The sequence below is a fragment of the Panicum virgatum genome, chromosome 4N (assembly GCF_016808335.1).
Source record: "Panicum virgatum strain AP13 chromosome 4N, P.virgatum_v5, whole genome shotgun sequence".
In the NCBI taxonomy this organism is placed as follows: domain Eukaryota; kingdom Viridiplantae; phylum Streptophyta; class Magnoliopsida; order Poales; family Poaceae; genus Panicum; species Panicum virgatum.
This window is the reverse complement of record NC_053148.1, coordinates 47,282,846-47,302,373: the sequence shown is the minus strand read 5'-3', so window position 1 is coordinate 47,302,373 and position 19,528 is coordinate 47,282,846. Positions and strand designations below refer to the sequence as shown.

Genomic DNA, 19,528 nt, shown 5'->3' with positions numbered 1-19,528 from the left:
GTGATCTCGAGTGGACATATCACAGCACCACAACCTCTCCAGGATTCCATATTTTGAACCTAAAATCGGCCTAATAAACCAGGCCCCTCATTGCTTTGTTGCTAAAACAAATTTTTTTTGGAAAATTTTTTTGTTGCTCAAACAATAACAATTGTTCAAATTCGAGGGCCCTGTGCGAAATAATGGGCTGGGCCCTAGTGGCCTAGTGTAGGATCGCGAATACCAAGCGATAGCAGCCGGCAAGCGCGATAAGCGCGATGTGCTGTGTCAAAGCACAAATGTTAGAAGTCACACGTGTGATTGGCAGTTAAATCATCACAAAAGGTCTAATAACTATTTTTTTGTTCCGGAATAATTTCTTTTATTGCTGGAACAATTGTTATTGTTTGAGCAACAAAATTTTTTTCCAAAAAAAGTTTGTTTTAGCAACAAAGCAATGAGGGGCCTGGTTTATTAGGCCGATTTTAGGTTCAAAATATGGAATTCTGGAGAGGTTGTGGTGCTGTGATAGGTCCACTCGAGATCACACACCTGACCCCGAGTAGCACCCATATAAAAGGAATTGATAAGTGATACGTCTACAATGATTTATCTTTTAGGAGCAATTTGAGCCATATTTTGCTACAAATAGGATTAATAATTAACTAAATTAAAGTATTTACATGACTATATCTAATGTATATCTAATATTTTGGGCTCTTCAAATTCGGGGGCCTGTGCGGTCGCACGGCCCGCACGTGCTTAGATACGGGCCTGCGCCCGGCCAGTAAAGAGAGAGACGCCGCGGGGGCGTGGAGCGGGAGGGCGATGACGCCGCCGCCGCATGGCCGGGGAGGCGGGCACGGGGGCGGCGGCGCGCTGGGCCGGCGCGCGTACGCGTCCCTCCTCGCGGCGGCCGTCGTGGCGCTCGCGCTCCTCTGCCTCTTCTACGGCGCCGCCTTCGCCCCCTCCATCCGCAGCGCCCACTCTCGGCTCCCCGTCCGCCGCCTCGGGTTCCGGGCCCGGGCGGCGGGAGCGCTCCCGGTCCCGGCCGGCCTCGCCCTCTCCTCCATCCCGGTGCGCGGCGCGGCCGCTCGGCTCACACCCCATCCCGCGTGCTGCTCTCCGCTTCGATCGTAAATGGAGTCGTGATGGCCGGCCTCTGGTTTCGTGCAGGTGTGCGACGCGAGGCACTCGGAGCTGATCCCGTGCCTGGACCGGGCTCTCCACTACCGGCTCCGGCTCCGGCTCAACCTCTCCCTCATGGAGCACTACGAGCGCCACTGCCCGCCCGCGCCGCGCCGCCTCAACTGCCTCGTCCCACCGCCCGACGGCTATCAGGTGAGAGAGACCATCGTGTATTGCACCACCAATGCGCCATGTCTGTTGTGCCCATGCTGATGTCATGTGCGCGATTCTTAATTAGGTGCCCATCAGGTGGCCGAGGAGCAGGGACGAGGTGTGGAAGGCCAACATACCCCACCCCCACCTTGCTGCTGAGAAGTCAGACCAGCGGTGGATGATCGTCAATGGTGATAAGATCAACTTTCCTGGTGGGGGCACTCACTTCCACACTGGCGCTGATAAGTATATTGTGCACCTTGCGCAGGTTTGAGATTTTCCTGCAGCTAATCTACTGCACATTGTGGCTATCTTAGGCTAATGGATCATATTTCTACTTTTTTTTTCTTGTTTTCGTATGGTGGTAGATGCTGAATTTCCCAAATGGCAAGCTCAACAATCGAGGGAATGTTAGGAATGTGCTTGATGTCGGCTGTGGTGTTGCCAGCTTCGGGGCTTACCTTCTTTCGCACGATGTGCTTGCAATGTCTCTTGCTCCCAATGATGTGCATGAAAACCAAATTCAGTTTGCCCTTGAGAGAGGAATCCCAGCAACCCTTGGCGTGCTGGGAACAAGGAGGCTGCCATACCCAAGCCGCTCGTTCGAGATGGCACATTGCTCTCGTTGTCGGATCGACTGGCTGCAGAGGAATGGAATCTTGCTGCTGGAAGTTGATAGGGTGTTAAGGCCTGGGGGATATTTTGTGTATTCGTCACCGGAGGCCTATGCTCTGGATCCCCACAACAGGAAGATATGGACACAGATGAGCGGTCTTGCTCGAAGGATGTGTTGGCGGGTCGCATCTAAGAAGAATCAGACGGTGATATGGGCCAAGCCATTGACCAACGGATGCTATATGAGGAGAGAGCCTGGAACACTTCCTCCCATGTGTGAACGCGATGATGATCCAGATGCGGCTTGGAATGTACCCATGAAAGCATGCCTAACTCCATACTCTAAGAGTAAGCACAGTTCCTTGATTTTCCTTGAGATCACCAAATGCCTTGATTTTTCCCCTTGTGTCATTTAATTAAAGAGAAGAGAGTCTAATGTACAAAGAGAGACCAAAGAGGTTACATTAGCGCTGATGCTAGGTTAGTCGACCACAACCATTCCTCCTTCCAGACCATCAGACTAACAGTCTGGGACAAGTAACCGAGTGCCTTAACCTTTAGTGCTGCCTCCTGTGGAGTTTGAATTTTATGTAGATTTTATTTATGCGAAGAAAATACATGGTGCCAGAAACGCTGGGCTACCCATTCATGCACCAATAGGCTCTGACAGTCCCCCTTTGTTGTGTCATTGCAGATCTCAAAGATTACTCCCTCTTTAAGTTGCCAGCGGTGCTTCTAACTCTTTTACTATTTCTATACAGATATCATTGGTTTTATTTTTACTCTTTTTAAGAAAATATCACAGAATTTATTATTAGGAAAGTCAGAACACATACTTACCTGGTGAGCATTAGTAAATTATGCGTTAAATGATCTACCTTGATTTTTTTTCAAATATTTTACTGTTAACTGAATGACTTGTTGTGTCATTTGCTAGAATAATTGTACGTCTTCCATGCTAAACCAACATATGTAGTCTAAGAGTTATAGCACTATATTGAGATGAGTTCAGATATGCAAGTTGTATTCGCCTTGCATATTTTCCTTAGAAAACTGTAAATTCAGTAATTGTTCTATACTCCTATACTAAATAACTCAGGTATCAATCTTGTGTTGCCTCCCTAGTGGTTTAGCACATTGACATTCTGATCTGGCATGTTCTTTTGCCTAACCAGGAGCTAACAAGGTTAAAGGGAGTGAATTGCTTCCCTGGCCACTAAGGCTCACAGCACCACCACCTCGCCTTGAAGAGCTTGGGATCAGTTCAAACAATTTTTCTGAAGACAATGTGGGTAACCGCATGATTTTGCAATATAAACATGCCCATCTTTCTGACAGCAAATCTTTTTGACATTGAAATATTGCTTGCAGGAGATTTGGCATTCTAGAGTAACTCAGTACTGGAAGCACATGAAATCTGAGATACAAAAGAATTCCTTTAGAAATGTTATGGATATGAGCGCCAACCTTGGTGGATTTGCAGCATCTCTGAGGAATAAGGATGTCTGGGTAATGAATGTAGTTCCTTTCACCGAATCTGGAAAACTGAAGGTTATATATGATCGCGGTTTAATGGGGACTATCCACAATTGGTAAGAGCTTTTTTCTACTCCTGATCCATTTATTTAATTGTTTCAAGGTCAAATTTGCATGCTTGGAATTGTTAGAACCTTTTTTTTAGTTTGTCCTCTACCTTTAATTAACTAGAAAGGACAAATGTTCAATTTGCTTTTTAGCAATTGTCCATATAAGTTTGTTGTCATGCATAGAAGATGTCATTGGTTTCTAAGATGTAATTACATGTAATTCTGTGGAACTCAGCTGTGCAACTACTAGATGGTGGCAGACTGGCCCCACTCCGCTTGTATGGGATAGATGACTGGCAGTTATAGACACGGTTTCAGAAATTCAGATAGTCCTGTTGTCATATTTTGGAAAATGGTGTAGATGGTAATAAGTCGACTCATTGTGATTGGGAAAGCTGGGCAGGAATTTTTTCCATAAGAATTTTTTCTAAATTGCTACTATTATTACACAAAACTGAAAAACCTGAGCCTATCTCCACATCTGATCAGGTACTCAATTCCATTGTTTCTCTCCATTTGTAAGCACTTGTATAGTTTTAACTTATCAATGACAAGTGTTTTGTGCATTACTCTGTGTATATCCATATTCAGATGCTTCATACATCTGCTTCTGAATTTCTTTATTCATGGCTCTTTTTAACTGAAGGTGTGAATCATTCTCGACATACCCGCGCACCTATGACCTCCTTCACGCCTGGCTCCTTCTCTCTGAGATTGAGAAGCAGGGGTGTAGCCTGGAGGATCTGCTGATTGAGATGGACCGCATCCTTAGGCCTCATGGGTATGCCATCATCAGAGACAAAGCTGCTGTCTTAAACTACATCAAGAAGCTTTTATCAGCGCTAAGGTGGGATGACTGGACATTTGAGGTGAAACCTAAGAAAGATGCACTCTCGTCAGATGATGAAAGAGTCTTGATCGTCAGGAAAAAGCTGTGGAATCAGACGTTGCAAGATTTGTAGCTGGTAGTCGCTCTCGTTTTGATCCTAGCTGTAGCTAACTGAGTACCGTGATTATCCTAACCGTCAAGTGTAATATAGTTCTGGGCTTTTTTGGTTTGCCCGTTGTTTGTGTTGTGGAATGTTAATAGTACAGTATCATGAATCTTCAGGAGCAGACTTCAATATTTCATAATACATATTAGTATATTACATAGGATATTTGAGTTGCCTTGAGTGCACCGCTCCTCTTGTGAATCAGTCGGAGGCTCAAGTACTCAACTATCACTCTCGGATTTGCAGTGACCCAGTGTGAACTGTCTTTGTGCTTGCTTAGATTGTAATCATACCATGCTACAGGAGAAGTTGCTAGCACCGGTACCATACCGACACCTGGTATGTGTTGTTTTATTACATGTTTGCAAAATAAAACAAAGCGATCAATTGTTTGCAAAATAAACGAAAACCGATAAATTGTTTGCAAAGTATATATTTAGAAATAAAAATCTGCCTAAGATCAGTCTATTTTGGAAGGATTTCAAAAGTAGAGCCTAATTTTTAAATTTTAAGGGACCATTCCCTGTGAAAGTTGAAGTCGTCCTGAAGACCTGAACTGTGAACAACCGGAAAGCTGGTAACAAACCTGTTCCGGGTGGCGCAGGCCGCGCAGCCAGGCCAATGAACCCGGGGGTATTTAACTATTTGCCATTCTTACGATTGTCACTCCTTCAGAAACCATCCTTATATTGGCTCCTACGTTTTTGCCACTCCTTCTCCCACGACGCTAACATTTTGCCAAAAATGCGGACGTGGCAGGACACGCAAGCTGGCCAGCGTGGAGGGGTCATGCGAAATGACCAGGCTGCCCCTCCCTTAGCCTTCTCCTTGCCACGAGTCCCGACCCCCTCCCAGATCCCTCTCCATTCACGCCGCCCCTGCGTTGACCCTCCTCCCGCCGCAACCCTAGCTGTTGCTCGCCCCCCCCCCCCCCCCCCCCCGCCTAAGAGGTGACGGATGGCCGGCGCTGAGCCTATCTGCTGAGGGAGAATTGCTGTGGAAGGTAAGTTCTGGTGACTCAGTCTCCCTCCTCCATTTGCCACTTGGAGTAGGTGTACATCTCGACGGGATTTGGGGTAGATTTTGATTTTGCTCTAACTGAATGGTAGGTTGGAGATGTTGTTAGGAGCTAGCAAGGATGGAGCCTAGTCAGTGTCCTCCTTGGTAAGTTGGTTCAACATCCCTAACTGTTTTTGCTACTGTGTGGTGTAGATCTCGATGTCCTGGGGACATTTCTAACTACACCTTTTCTTTATTTTCATGATTGTGTCAGGATTGATCCTGGCAATGCTTTTAGACTAGTTGTTAAGAGTGAAAAGTTTAAGGCAAATCTGGAATATGGTCTGTTAGACATGGGTGAGATGTGGCATGAGTGGTGGGTTGATTTGAACAGTGGGTACAATCTAGAGAAATTTATGAATGATATGGCCAGCAAGATAATCTGGGGTCCCAGCCAAGCTATTGCTGTGTGGTCTGTGGATACAGACAGTGCTGCTGAATGGAGGATTAGGAAAGATGAGCATTTTGATAAGATGATTCAGTCCAGGTTGGTTCAGAGAGTGGCAAATCTTGTGGTGGAAGTAGTTGAAAAGCCAGAATACCAGCAGATTAACAGTAGTAATAGGTCAGTAGGTACTTCAGGTGTCACTAGTGCAGTAGATGTGCCTCAATATGGTGAAGGTGCTGGTGACACATTCACATCCCAAGAGGAGTTTCAGGAGGCAGAATATGTAGTGGATTGGAGTACATTGAAAGTCATTCCTGAGGCAGACCAAGATGGTGAAGCTACTGCTATAGTTGATGAGGACATAGTGTTTGAGGCTATGGGCTTCAAAGCAGCAAATGAGAGAGCACAAGAAGCTGCTGAGAGGGCCATTCCAGTCATCCCTCCTGAAGTGCAGAATGATATGGATGAGGCAGGCATTAATGTTGATGACACTGAGCCCACAAGCCAGTATTGGATTGGGACAGGGACAACCCAAATATGATGGTTGGGACAGTTTATCCTACTATGACTGATTTCAGAATGGCAGTTAGGCAGCATGCAATAGTTCATGAGTTTGAACTTGGGACAGAAAAATCTGACAAGACCAGGTTCAGGGGTTTCGGCAAAGCCACTGGTTGTCCTTGGAAAATTAGAGCTAGGACCCAAGATGATGGTTCTGTCAGGGTATATTTGCTTTCTATCTTATGCATTTGCAGAATGTTTCTCTTTAGTTGAATGCAATATCTGATGTCTTGTTTCACTTGCAGGTTCAAATAAATTCAGTTACCCACAAGTGTGCCTCTAGGAGCAGAGTGATTGGTACAATGTCAAATCAAGCTTGGGTTGCTGAGAGGGCCATTCCATTGCTTAAGAGGAAGTCTGGTATGGGAGCTAGTGATGTCAAGGAGGCACTGGAGAATAAGTACAACATACATATCAATTACCAGACAGTGTGGTATGGTAGGCAGAGGGCAGCCGACAAATTGTTTGGTAAGTGGGATGATTCATTTGATTGGCTTTACAAGTTTAAGGCAGAGGTTGAAATGAGATCACTTAGTAGTGTAGTTGAGATTGGCATAGTCCAAATTGGTGACACAGTACATTTTTCCAGATTCTTTTGTGCCTTTAGAGGTAGTATAGAAGGATTTTTAGGTGGTTGCAGGCCATACCTTAGTATAGATTCCACTGCACTTAATGGGCAATGGAATGGTCACATGCCTGTAGCTCTAGCATTAGATGGGCACAACTGGATGTTCCCTGTAGCATTTGGTTTTTTTGACTCAGAGACAAAGGATAATTGGATATGGTTCATAGAGCAATTGAGAAAGTCTATATGGATAATGCCAAGGCTGACCATATGTACAGATGCATGCAAGGGTTTAGAAAGTGCTGTTAAGTAGGTATTTTCCTGGGCTGAACAGAGAGTGTTTCAGGCATTTGATGGAGAATTTGGAGAAGCAATACACAGGAGACATATATGCTGCAAACATGTGGCCTGCAGCTAGGGATTATGCTCCAGGGAAGTACAAATACTTTATGGATAAGGTGTTTGCAGCTAGCCCTGATTTGGAGAATTGGCTGAAGCAGCACCACAATCTTTTGTGGGCTAGGTCAAAGTTCTCTACAGACATAAAATGTGACTACATAAACAACAACTTAGCTGAGTGCTAGAATTCCTGGATAAAAGAATTCAAAGATCTACCACTGCACTGTATGGTTCATGCTATAAGAGAGAAAGGTGTGATCATGTTTGAGAAAAGGAGGAGGATTTCCAGAGCTCTGCATGGGGTCATCCTTCCAGCAGTCATACATCAGTTGAATGCTGCCTCCAAAGGGATAGGTCACTTGAAAGTCACCAAGGGACTGCCAGATCAAGCTGAGGTGACTGAGATATACAAAGATGAGGAAGTGAGAAGACATGTTGTTTACCTCAATGAACAAAACTGCACCTGTAGAGAATGGCAAGTCATAGGTAAACCATGCCCTCATGCCTTGGCTGTGCTCACAACTGAAAGACAGCCTGATTATGAGAAGTATGTGGATATGGCCTATTCTGTGCAAAGGCTTAGACAAGCATATGATCTTGGGTGGCCAAATATCACAGACATGAGTCAATGGCCAGAATACCCAAAGGATTTCAAGCTATTTCCTCCAGTGGGCAAGAAAAGAGGAGTGGGAAGGCAGAGGAAAAATAGAATTCCCTCATGTCTGGAGAGGACAGGCAAAGTTAAAAGACAAGTGAAATGTATTGGCTGTGGAGAAAAAGGACATAGGCAAGACAACTGGAGGCGTGGCCTAACTGGCACCAAAAAAAAAGAAAGAGAACCAAAAAGAATGCTGCAAAGCCTGGGAGGAAGAAGAAGTCAGCAGCCAAGAAGAAGTCCAAAACAGTCAGTGATGATGAAGTGCAGTTTGTTGGAGCCAGCCCAAGGACTCCCGGAACTAGAGCAGCAGCAGCAAGAGAAGCAGCTGAAGCAGCAAGACAAGCAGCTCAGCCAAAAGCTTGTGAAGCAGCTCAGCCAGAACCAAGTGAAGCAGCTCAGCCAGAAGCAAGTGAAGCACCACCAGCTACAAGTACATCAACTAAGAGGTAACCACTTATTCTTCTGATTACTTGCAAATTAAGTCAAGAAACTAAACTGAGTTCTCTTTTTTTTGTTCAGGAAACTTGCATTGGAGGTTGAGACTCCACCAGCAGACCTGCAGATAGATGCAGTACATGTGCCAGAGCCTTTGGAGGTTCAGCCTCCACCAGCAAAGAAGATGACTCCAAGGAAGAAGCAGCTGGCCACCAAGATTAAGAAGACACCCCCAAGAAGTGCAAGAAGCCATGAAGAAGACCTGCAGTGTTGATCTGCCCACCCCTATTTTGTCAAGACCATGCTCACTTTATTTTGTCATGATGTAATGGCCAGTTGTATGGGTTTTGAACAATTGCCCACCTTTTAGTCTGTGAGCACTGTGATGTATGGTTTGAACAATTGTCAGGGCCTCGAACATTTGCCCATGTTTTAATATGTCAGACATGTGATGTATGGTTTGATCCTACTGCCCACCTTTTGTACTGTGTAGTAGTATGGTGTGAACAATATTCCCAGATTTGAACAATGTAATGTGTTTCATGAAATTTCGTATGAACTTTATTGCCACAACATCAGTTCAAGGTTCAGATACTACTACATTCATCTTGGTTCAACATAAACAGCAACCAAAATACAGTTCCTCGGTCATCATCCACACCACCAGTTACATGGTCACCTAGCATTCATCTAAGAGCTACCAATTACATCGACTTCATCACATAACCAACAAACAAACCACCTAAACCAACAACAAGAACCAGCAACACCCGCACAGCACTGGCCAGCTTATCCATCCTTGCAGCAAGCTCTTGCGTCACCATCACTCCTCCAGGATTACCAGCTTGCCCAACTGCCATGCTCTCAACTTCATCGTCAGCCTCCACCTCGTTCTCGACATCACGAATCTGCACGATCTTCTGTTCCACCAAATCATCCAGATATTGCCTTTGAAACCTATAGTAATGGCACTTATTTGCCACCTGTTCAAACAAAAACAGTAGAACCGACCATTCAAACCCTAACTCCTAATGAATCTAATGATACATGATAATAGAAGAAATAAGAAACTCACTGCGGGATTGTCCCTTGGGCACTTGAAGTACACCCTACCAATGTTCTCGTTTTCCTTCTTGGAACGACACTCAAACACCCTTGCCATTTGGCACACCGGGCACTTCACCAACGGTAACCCCGTCTCCATTCCGACAGGGAAGGACCTCATCCTTGTCCTGCTTCGGCTGGATACGGACGACTCGGCCATCCGTCACCTCCAAGAGGGGGGGGGCGACCAGCAGCTAGGGTTGCGGTGGGAGGAGGGTCAACGCGGGGGCGGCTTGAATGGAGAGGGATTTGGGAGGGGGTCGGGACATGTGGCGAGGAGTAGGCTAAGGGAGGGGCAGCCTGGTCATTTCGCATGACCCCTCCACGCTGGCCAGCTTGGGTGTCCTGCCACGTCTGTATTTTTGGCAAAATGTTAGCGTTGTGGGAGAAGGATTAGCAAAAACGTAGGAGCAATATAAGGATGATCTGTGAAGGAGCGATACCTGTACAGGGTTAACCGAACCGTCGGTAACCGGTCCGGTTCCGGTTTGGGCCGGTACCAAACTGGTCCAAATTCAAAATTTAAATTTGAATTCAAAAAATGAAAAATTCCCAAAAAATTCCTAAAAATACTTCAAGGTGCAACGAATCTAATGGTGTCAAATTTTCTCAAAAATTCGTTCGTTTAACATACTTTTCGGGCATTTAAAGTTAAAACAAAAAAGAAAAAGAAAAAATGAGACGGCCCATTAAGGCCCACTTGGTAAACCAGTCAAACCGGCCGGTAAACCGGTCAAACCGGCCGGTATACCGGTTACAAATGCGATTTTAAATTTGGATTTGAATTCAAACCGGTCAAACCGGCCGGTAAACCAGTTAAACCGGTCGGTATACCGGTACGAACCGGTTGAACTAAGTTTTTTGAATTTAAATTTGAATTTGATCGGTTTCTACCGGTAAGAATGACAAATACTTAAATACCGCATGAACGCGACCTCGCCTGACTTCACTCGGGAGATCCGAACAGTTGGCTGCCGTCGCCTCCGCAACCGCGATACTCCCCTCTCGCCGCCGCGGACGAAGCGGGGAGAAAAAGAGGCGGCACCCCCGCGCCGACGCCGCGCGGCGGGGGTGGCGGCCGCGCCATGGCCGAGCTGCGGTACGCCACGGCCGCGGCGGCGGCGACCCGCGCCTCCAGCTCACCGTCCAAGCGCGACGCCGACGCCGCGTCCGCGTCCTCGCCCTTGGTCGCCTCACCACGCGTCGGCGGCGGCAAGGACGCCCCCCGCCCCCACCAGAGGTGGTCCCTCCCGCCCCCCGTCCGCTCCCTCCTCGCGCTCGAGGACCCCAGGTCGCCCGCCGCCTCCACCTCCTACCGGATCCTGGTCGCCGCAATCGCCTGTTTCACCCTCGCCGCGCTCTTCTCCGCCACGTCTGTCTGGTCACGCCTCGTGAGTTCTCGATTCCTTGATTGCGGCATCTCAATTACGTTCATGGAGATCTCTTGCTTGCTACTTACGCTCGTGTCGGTGCTGGACCCTAGAACGCGCCGTACCTGTGCCGCAAGGAGGGGATTCGGCTCCACTGCCCTCGGGTAATGAGGTGTTCATTTAAGAAATGCATTCGGGAGAACCTAATTGTGCATGCGATGTGATTGAGACCTGAATCGTTATCTTGTTTGGCTTGGTGTTGCGCTGCAGGTGAGTGAGCGGGACTCTCTGTGGGAGAATCCTCATGCAGCAGCCACTTCCTGGAAGCCGTTTGCTGAGCGTCGTAGTGATGAGATCTCAGGCAAGTACAGAATCTGATTGTTCTAGTGAAAAAGTAGATGGTAATTGGTTGATTGCTTTAGTTGCATCCTAGTTTCCTGTAACGATCACTTTAATTGGCTATTCGTAACTTGGACCGTGAGCCATGTACTCCCTCCGTTCTTTTTTATATGACACTGTTGACTTTTTTCTTCAACTTTGACCAACATTATTTAATTAATCAGTTAGTTAAATGAAGTGAAATGAGTACCTTTACGTCTATTATCAAGAGTCTCTTGAATCTAACTTGAAGATTTGGCTATTTGCATAAATATTTGTAGAAAAGACGAATAGTCAAACAAAGAAAAAAAGTCAATGGTGTCATATATTTAAGAACGGAGGGAGTAGTTTTTCATTGGATGATGCACCACTTCTTCATGTGCCATTACACTAGTTGGAGTGGATGAGTAATGACAGCAGAATTAAAATAGAACAATCATCCCAAGAAAAAAAGTTGCATAGCTTGGTGCCATGCTTTTCCCCTGTTGGAGCCTTATGTACAGGCAAAATGCTTTGGTGATATCTGAGAGAGATGATATTGCCACGCACGTATCTAAGTGCCTGCACAGACGTTAACCTCTCCAATGCAATTTGGAGGTTAAATAGGCTTAAATACCTTGTTAGCACACCTTAAGCACCTAGAGAAAACTTAAGCACTCTATCCATCTTATAAGCACCCAGTGCATATGATGTGGCTGAAAAAAACTTGTTTAGTTGCCTAAGAACAATGTGTAACTACCTCCATTGTACATGCCCATAGGCTATAGGGGAAGTGTTCTAACTTTGCAAGACATGAGTTTTCAAACTGTGTTGGTTCCTCATTTTTGTTTCTTATCAATTTGTAACTTAAGAGCAAATGACAAACATCCACTTCAAATCATGGTTGGATCCTGACAACTTCCAGTTTGATCTCCTCTATTTTGCAGATCTCGTGCCAGAGAATGAAACCTCTGGGTTTATATTTATTCATGCTGAGGGTGGATTAAACCAGCAACGTATAGCTGTACGTATGTGCCCTTTTCACAATTTATGCCCTTTAAGTAGATGGCATGTGACACATGAGTTATTCCACAGTCTTGGACTTAAAAGGAAAATGTTGATGTAACTGACCTATTCTACTTTGTATTTTTTTATATGATGTTTGGTGCTTAATACTAGAATGTTGGAAGATTGCCATTTTGTTGCCAGCAAATTTTGTTAGCTTCTTATGTAGTGATTCATTTTCTAATAAAATCTGCGTATTTTCTTAGCACAATGCTTAGCTTGTTTGTAATATTTGGTCGTTTACAGATATGTAATGCTGTTGCAATTGCTAAGATAATGAACGCCACACTTATTCTGCCAGTGCTGAAGCAGGATCAAATATGGAAAGATCAAACGTAAGTGATGAACTATGATGTTCTTTTAAACAACTAAAGGTCACACTTTATGTTGAGATTTTTTTTCTCTTTGTGCAGGAAATTCGAAGACATCTTTGATGTAGATCATTTTATAAACTATTTGAAGGATGATGTACGCATTGTGCGAGATATTCCTGACTGGTTCACAGAAAAGGATGAGCTGTTCACCAGTATAAAGTTAGTTGCTTCAGTTTCAGCTATCCCTTGTGCTAAAAATTACACACAGGATTGATACTAGTATTCACAATATTACTTTTTGTTATCTCAATATAAGCACTACTATTGTCAGTGAGAGGATGATTACATCTTGATCACATGAACCTGAAAAAAAAAAGAGGCTTTGTTGTTGTTGTTGATCACATGAACTGGTGAATTTGAATGACAACCTGACTGGATACTCCTGCTGCTTGCTTTGTATAGCCGCACTTTGCAACCTAGTTGCCTAGTCATATACACTTGCATTGTTCATTTTTTGTTTTGCAAGAGTTATTATCCTTGTACATCCTTGATGCAGCTGCAGGTTGTGTTTTTCCATTCTTGCCTATTAAAGTTTTGTATGTTTTTTTTTTGTAACAGGCGCACTGTGAAAAATATCCCGAAGTATGCTTCAGCACAATTTTACATTGACAATGTGCTTCCAAGGATCAGAGAAAAAAAGATAATGTCCATCAAGCCGTTCGTTGATAGGTTAGGGTAAGTTTCACTGCATCAATATTATGACAATATAAAACATTTTGGTTACCCTTTTGATGCATCTGTAGATGTGGTAATTATGTTAAGCATGCCATTTCAGGTATGATAATGTTCCAATGGAGATTAACCGGCTCAGGTGCCGAGTTAATTATCATGCTTTGAAGTTTCTACCTCACATTGAAGAAATGGCTGACAAGCTAGCAACAAGGATGAGGAACCGAACAGGCAATTTAAATCCGTACATGTAAGCTTGGTTTGCTGTCTTGTATTTATGTTGCTTGCAGTTGACAAATTGATATTTTATATTCAATTGCACTTGCTCCCAAAGGGCTCTTCATCTGCGATTTGAGAAAGGAATGGTGGGGCTTTCTTTTTGTGATTTTGCTGGAACTAGAGAGGAGAAAGCTATGATGGCTACTTATAGACAGCAGCAATGGCCAAGGCGGTACAAGGTGACATGAATCTTCAGTTTTCTGAATACCAGACAATGACATATCCTTAAAAAGATTAAGGGTGGAGACTGGAGAGTGCACTATTTGAATATAGTCAATATACTCTATTCACTTGTACTTGCTTGCAGAATGGATCTCACCTATGGCCATTAGCACTAGAGAAGAGAAAAGAAGGCCGCTGCCCACTCGAACCTGGGGAAATAGGAATTATTTTGCGTGCAATGGGGTATACGAAGGAAACTCAGATATATGTTGCATCAGGGCAGGTATATGGTGGAAACACTCGAATGGCACCCCTGAGGAATATGTTCCCCAATCTGGTAAGTGCCTCTGAAGTTTACGCATGCCTTTTTCACCCTCTCTTTGATATTTAAAATATAGACAAACACAGAATGCAAAACCTGTTCAAAGGAATATGTTATTATTACCATTGTAGATTTATGGAATTTATAGAAGCTGCCTGAGAACAACCGATCGTGCTGCTCAAGAAGCAACTGACCAATCCTTTGGCAACTGCAGGTTAGCAAAGAAGATCTTGCGAGCAAGGAGGAGATGGAGCCTTTCAAGAAGCATGTAACCAGTCTTGCTGCACTGGACTTCCTGGTATGCCTGAAGTCAGACGTATTTGTCATGACCCATGGTGGCAATTTTGCTAAGCTGATTATCGGCTACCGCCGCTACATGGGGCGCCACCGTCTCAAGTCTATCAAGCCAGACAAGGGGCTCATGTCCAAGTTCTTTGGCGACCCTTACATGCCATGGGCCACTTTCGTGGAGGATGTGATGATCACCCATCAGACACGAACCGGTCTCCCTGAGCCCACCTTCCCACACTATGACCTCTGGGAGAATCCCCTCACCCCTTGCATGTGTAGAGCTTAAATTATAGACCACGAGTGATTGTTCATAGTTATTCTTTGTCCATATTGCAAATTTTGTATAACTTTATTTTCCACCATTTGTACTGTATATTAAACCCCAACTGATGCCGAATCCTCGTCTTTCTTTCCACAAGAAACTGTACGATGCATAAATGCGTAGCCGAATTGAGTTCTTTTATGATCAAACGCAAGGATTTTATTAGTGACAACTAAACTCATGCCATCGGCATATTTGTGTTTGTAGATCACCCATGTGAAGAGCATGATTTCCTTCCACAGATGTGAAGGTTCATAACATTTCAAAGGCAGAATAATACATCTGCGTGTACATGTATTATGTAGCATCCCTACGATCCTAATGCTTTTCTGATGGTTTTGACTATTCACGCCTGCAAATATGGTGTCAGCCGGAGCAGAAGAAGCAACACCTGCCGCCGCCGCCATGGTGCCTGCCGTTGTGCAGGATTCGCTCCAGCCGCGGGCAACTAAGCAGCAACCTCATCGCCTCATCGGTCTTACAACTGGCAATGCAGAAACGTTTGCCCTAAGCAATCATGCGATCGATCAACACTTGAACAGATACAGACAATTTTATTTTTAATTTTTTTAATAATATTTTAATTTTAACCCGTATCAGGATTTATTTGCACCACGTAGCCCGTTTGGTCGTGCCAATGCTCCTGGCGCGACAGGTAGCCTTTGTCGCGCCAGTGCATGTGGCGCGATAGGGCTGCCACGCTGGCTGCCCGCCCCGGCGGTGCGCCAGGGGGGCGCCGACGTGGCCAAGCCTGTCGCGCCACATGCACTGGCACGACAAGGCTGTCGCGCCAGCCCGCATGGCGCGACAAGGCCAATGTCCTGGCCCGCGCCAGCCCTTCTCCCCCACCCTCCCTTTTCTTCACACTCTACTCCCCCAACCTCCAACAGCCGCCGCCGGCCGCCGACCCCCCTTGGATCCCCTCAAAATCCGTCGTGAAGTGTGGAAAAGTGGGGGGAAACATTCCCCGAAGGTATTGTCCCTATTTTCTCTTCATTTTACCATGTAGAATATGAGTTATGGGTAATTCTTGGTTATTAGGGTTTGTGTTTTGATTTGAGAAATGGTCATATAACTAGCGTACTCATGATTAAAGATTTCGATGACACGTAGATGGTACTCTGCTCGCGATTTGGACGTGAGATAGTACGTGCATGCATCGATTAATATGGAATTGTAGTGTTGAGTAGGTGGAAGGATATTATGAAACAAATTCATGGATAATAGGCACAATGAATTTTTTTTGTGTAGTTGCTTTCTTAGAAGGTGGAGTAATTAATTTATTTCTTTCACGGTCGTATGTTAAAAAAATATTTAGAGTTTGACCATGGAGTAATTAATAGGCACCATGGATGATGTTGCAATTTTCGATAGTTGTTCATCATTGAAGGATTTGGTAGACCGAGTATTGATTTGAGAAATGGTCTTGTAGTTGACATTGTACTCTTGATTAGAGGTCTAGATGATACATATATGACTAGTGAAATTTGATTTTTTGGTGGTCCAATAATGACACCGTCTACAGGTTGATGGCGGAACGCAAACATAAGGTTGAGATTGTTTATCATACAGTAAGATGCGAGGATGCCCCAGTTCCTCCAGTACTACCTGTCCCAAATTGTGAATGCGGTATTTCGGCAGAGGTGAAGCAATCTAGGTGGCCGACTACAGCTGCTCGAGCCTACTATATGTGTTCAATTAAGTGCGAAATGGACACTTTGAGTGCTGGAAGAGATACATATTACTGGACAAAGCCGTGTATGTTCTTTCAATGGATTGATGGACTAGAGAAGTTTGACCCTAGGATCCGACTTTTCTCGCATGATAAGGATGAGACAAAGCCACTCAATGAGTTCAAGAGGTGGGTGCCTCCTCCACCTAATCCTCCTCCAATGACCAATGAAGAAAAGCAAGCGGCAGCGTGCATCCGCGTGGAGAACCCTCCCCTTTGCTACTGTGGACATCCTTCCAAGCTGCAACATCCCAACCTTGAGCTCCCTAAAAAAATCACTCCATTCTTCCGTTGCAGGCTAACCACTCATGTAAGATTCGCTAGCAATGGTTTTGAATTAGTTTAGCATGACCTAATATTTAACCGAGTATCTTTGTATTGCATATTCCTTTTTTCATGCAGGATGGATGGCCTTTATGTGACTTCCAGGAGTACATCTGCGACCCCAAGACTCACTGGTACTACACTGAAGAGCAAATTAAAGAATTTGAGAGTGGTAAGGAGAAATGGCCATGTGAGCGGGCTCCAAGACCTCGTTGCAAATGTGGCATTTTGGCTCGAAGGGGTGTCATTCCAATGGAGTTGGGCTACGGTTGGTATTGTGGCAACTCTTTCGGTCTCTTTTGGGTAAATGGCTTTTTTCCCTTCTATGCTTGTTTAAATTTTTTTGTTGTCATCCAGTTGGCCAATACATTTCATGTTGTGTAGGAGGGAAGAACCTGTGACTGGGAGACCTTTCCTGGAAGGGAGGATCTTAGGATTAAGTTGGGTCATTCGGTCGAACCATATAGGACGAGAAGGACCCTTGAAAAAAAGGACAAGATAAGGCATGAGTACGCAGTTCCTCTTCCTGACAAAAGGATACTTTTTAGTCCAGTTGCCGTTGATGTAGTTGCCAAATATGGAAATTCGGGCAAACTTGGTCTTGAGTGTCGAGAGGAACTCATCACTTTTTGGAGGAAGAATAGAAGCAGGTACTCGGAAGAAAAGATAAGTGCAGCTGTACGTCGTGCATGTGATTTTACGAAGGTTCCCCAATGGAACGTGGGAACACCACTTTCAGTGGAAAGAGGCCCTAAGAAGGGGTGTTGACCTTGATGTGGTAAGGTTGAAAGCAAAGGAAGCCAAAATTGCAAAAGAGGCACAATTGGAGGCAATAAAAGCACTTGTGGTTGACTTGGCCGGAGCGGAAGTACGTGTGAGGGCTTCTCAGATTGAGGCAATGAAGGCAGTGGTCCAAGACTTGCCCATCGACACACATGTAGTCGATAACCCAGGGAATAGTGCAGTGCAGAACAAAGGGAAGAGTGATTCTGACCATGACCATGTTCCTGATGATGGAGATGATGACGAGTGGTGGGCAATGAATGCAGCAGAAGTAGAGGTCATAGTGTCCCAAATTGAGGCAAGAAAGGGGAAAGCTGTAGTCCAAGATGATGGAAGTGATGATGATGATGATGATGATTGGGGAGAGCTTTTGATTGAAGGTGACTCTGATTAGGTAGTTTTATTTGTGGATGTATGGACTCTATGTATGATTGGACTATATGTGTGACAGACTTTTTTTTATTGCTGGACAATTTATGTGCTTTACCTATTCATGTGGTTGTCGTATATGTATGAGACTTTATTTCTAGTTTCGAACATTGTATGGTTATGAAATTTGGAATTTATTTAGTTTGTATCGTGTGCAATATAATGATGGGTCATCTCCATTGTTTGAACTAAAATTTTAGGGTGGAAAATGAGATGTTAGATGGATCCGTACATATCAAGTGACATAACGTACACATGTTACATGGACGGATAATTCCCCATTGAAATGAAAAGTACTAGACACCTAAAACATGGATATAGAAATACAGGATGGATAATTTGATATTACATTTGCAAGTAGAGATGCATAAGTTGTTGTGGCATGAAGCATGCCCAAGTAGAGATGGGCACATGAATCCATGTCCACTAACCATAATAGTTCCGCCGTCCCGTAACTGTCGGTGGCATGAAGCGTCTCATCAAGTTCTTGGCATGCTCCTGGCGCAGCTCTTCTTCCAATTGTGTGATGCGCTCGGCCATCGTCGACTTCTCTTGATTCTCAATCAGAAGTTGGTTGATTTGATCATGCTTCATATTGATCTCTATATCCTTTTGCTGGTTCAGTACGTGCAGGTGACGTATGTATTTTTGAACATGAACTTCCATAGCACCATCAATCCAGTAAGTGAACCCACAATCTGAAGTCTACGTTAAATAGATATGAGTTAGACGCTTATCTGTTTACAGAAATGTGCGACCATGCAATGAAACATAGATGTCAAATATATCAAACCTCATAGTAAGGGCAACAGAAGAACCATCATCCTGCATCACCAAACAACTCGTAGACCTGTACAACAGTGTCGTTTCCATGATGACAATGTGGCCAGAATTGTACTGGAAGGGAATTGTGCCCATCGTAGAATGATCTGGTTCTAACTTCTAAGTTTGGGTGTGGAGGAGGCGGATCAATGGGGCCTTGCATCCACGACATGGTTTCTCTCAGTTTCTAGTTTGATGGCTCGCTACACTACTCAACGGTAATGACATGCTTGGGCTCCCTATATACTACCCAGGACTTGGTCCAGTGCAATCAATTTGCTTCACGCGTCAAGTTATATGAAAAGGCTAGCTGTAGCTGCGCATGAAACACAAACAGTTCATTACAAGTATATAGTCCATTACAAGTAAAGTAGTCCATTACAAGCATCTTGTCCATCACAACCTAAAGTAGTCCATGACAAGCACAAATAGTTCATGACAAACACAAACAGTTCATGACAAGCACAAATAGTTCATGACAAGCACAAATAGGTTATAGGTTACATTTTCACAATAGATCTAGGAACAAAGTGTCGGTGCTT

General features: G+C 44.6%; 3 protein-coding genes across 7 annotated transcripts; all 3 read left to right on the top strand.

The window, feature by feature from the left end:
• Window positions 1-767: 767 nt before the first annotated feature.
• Window positions 768-4,681, top strand: LOC120668547 (probable methyltransferase PMT9). The gene is made up of 7 exons (XM_039948286.1): window positions 768-1,056; window positions 1,156-1,320; window positions 1,406-1,588; window positions 1,689-2,283; window positions 3,111-3,223; window positions 3,307-3,527; window positions 4,168-4,681. The coding sequence occupies exons 1-7, from the start codon at window positions 808-810 to the stop codon at window positions 4,481-4,483; spliced, it is 1,842 nt and encodes a 613-aa protein (XP_039804220.1). The 5' UTR covers window positions 768-807; the 3' UTR covers window positions 4,484-4,681.
• An 899-nt stretch (window positions 4,682-5,580) lies between these two features.
• On the top strand, window positions 5,581-9,050 carry LOC120668545. Of its 4 annotated transcripts, none has more exons than XM_039948281.1 (4): window positions 5,620-5,680; window positions 5,790-6,686; window positions 6,770-8,592; window positions 8,666-9,050. In XM_039948281.1, exons 3-4 carry the CDS (start codon window positions 7,716-7,718, stop codon window positions 8,710-8,712), a joined length of 924 nt encoding a protein of 307 aa, XP_039804215.1. In that variant the 5' UTR covers window positions 5,620-5,680; window positions 5,790-6,686; window positions 6,770-7,715; the 3' UTR covers window positions 8,713-9,050. The 4 variants fall into 3 exon arrangements, with proteins under 4 accessions (XP_039804217.1, XP_039804215.1, XP_039804218.1 ...); XM_039948283.1 differs by lacking the exon at window positions 5,790-6,686 and having other exon boundaries at window positions 5,581-5,680; XM_039948282.1 differs by lacking the exon at window positions 5,620-5,680 and having other exon boundaries at window positions 5,710-6,686.
• A 1,583-nt stretch (window positions 9,051-10,633) lies between these two features.
• LOC120668544 (protein PECTIC ARABINOGALACTAN SYNTHESIS-RELATED-like) lies at window positions 10,634-15,061 on the top strand. 2 transcript variants are annotated; one of them, XM_039948279.1, is made up of 11 exons: window positions 10,634-11,076; window positions 11,169-11,219; window positions 11,326-11,416; window positions 12,360-12,436; window positions 12,724-12,812; window positions 12,891-13,010; window positions 13,410-13,526; window positions 13,627-13,770; window positions 13,855-13,978; window positions 14,107-14,298; window positions 14,492-15,061. In XM_039948279.1, exons 1-11 carry the CDS (start codon window positions 10,771-10,773, stop codon window positions 14,858-14,860), a joined length of 1,680 nt encoding a protein of 559 aa, XP_039804213.1. In that variant the 5' UTR covers window positions 10,634-10,770; the 3' UTR covers window positions 14,861-15,061. The 2 variants fall into 2 exon arrangements, with proteins under 2 accessions (XP_039804213.1, XP_039804214.1); XM_039948280.1 differs by having other exon boundaries at window positions 10,771-11,076; window positions 14,498-14,960.
• The last annotated feature ends 4,467 nt before the right edge of the window (window positions 15,062-19,528 follow it).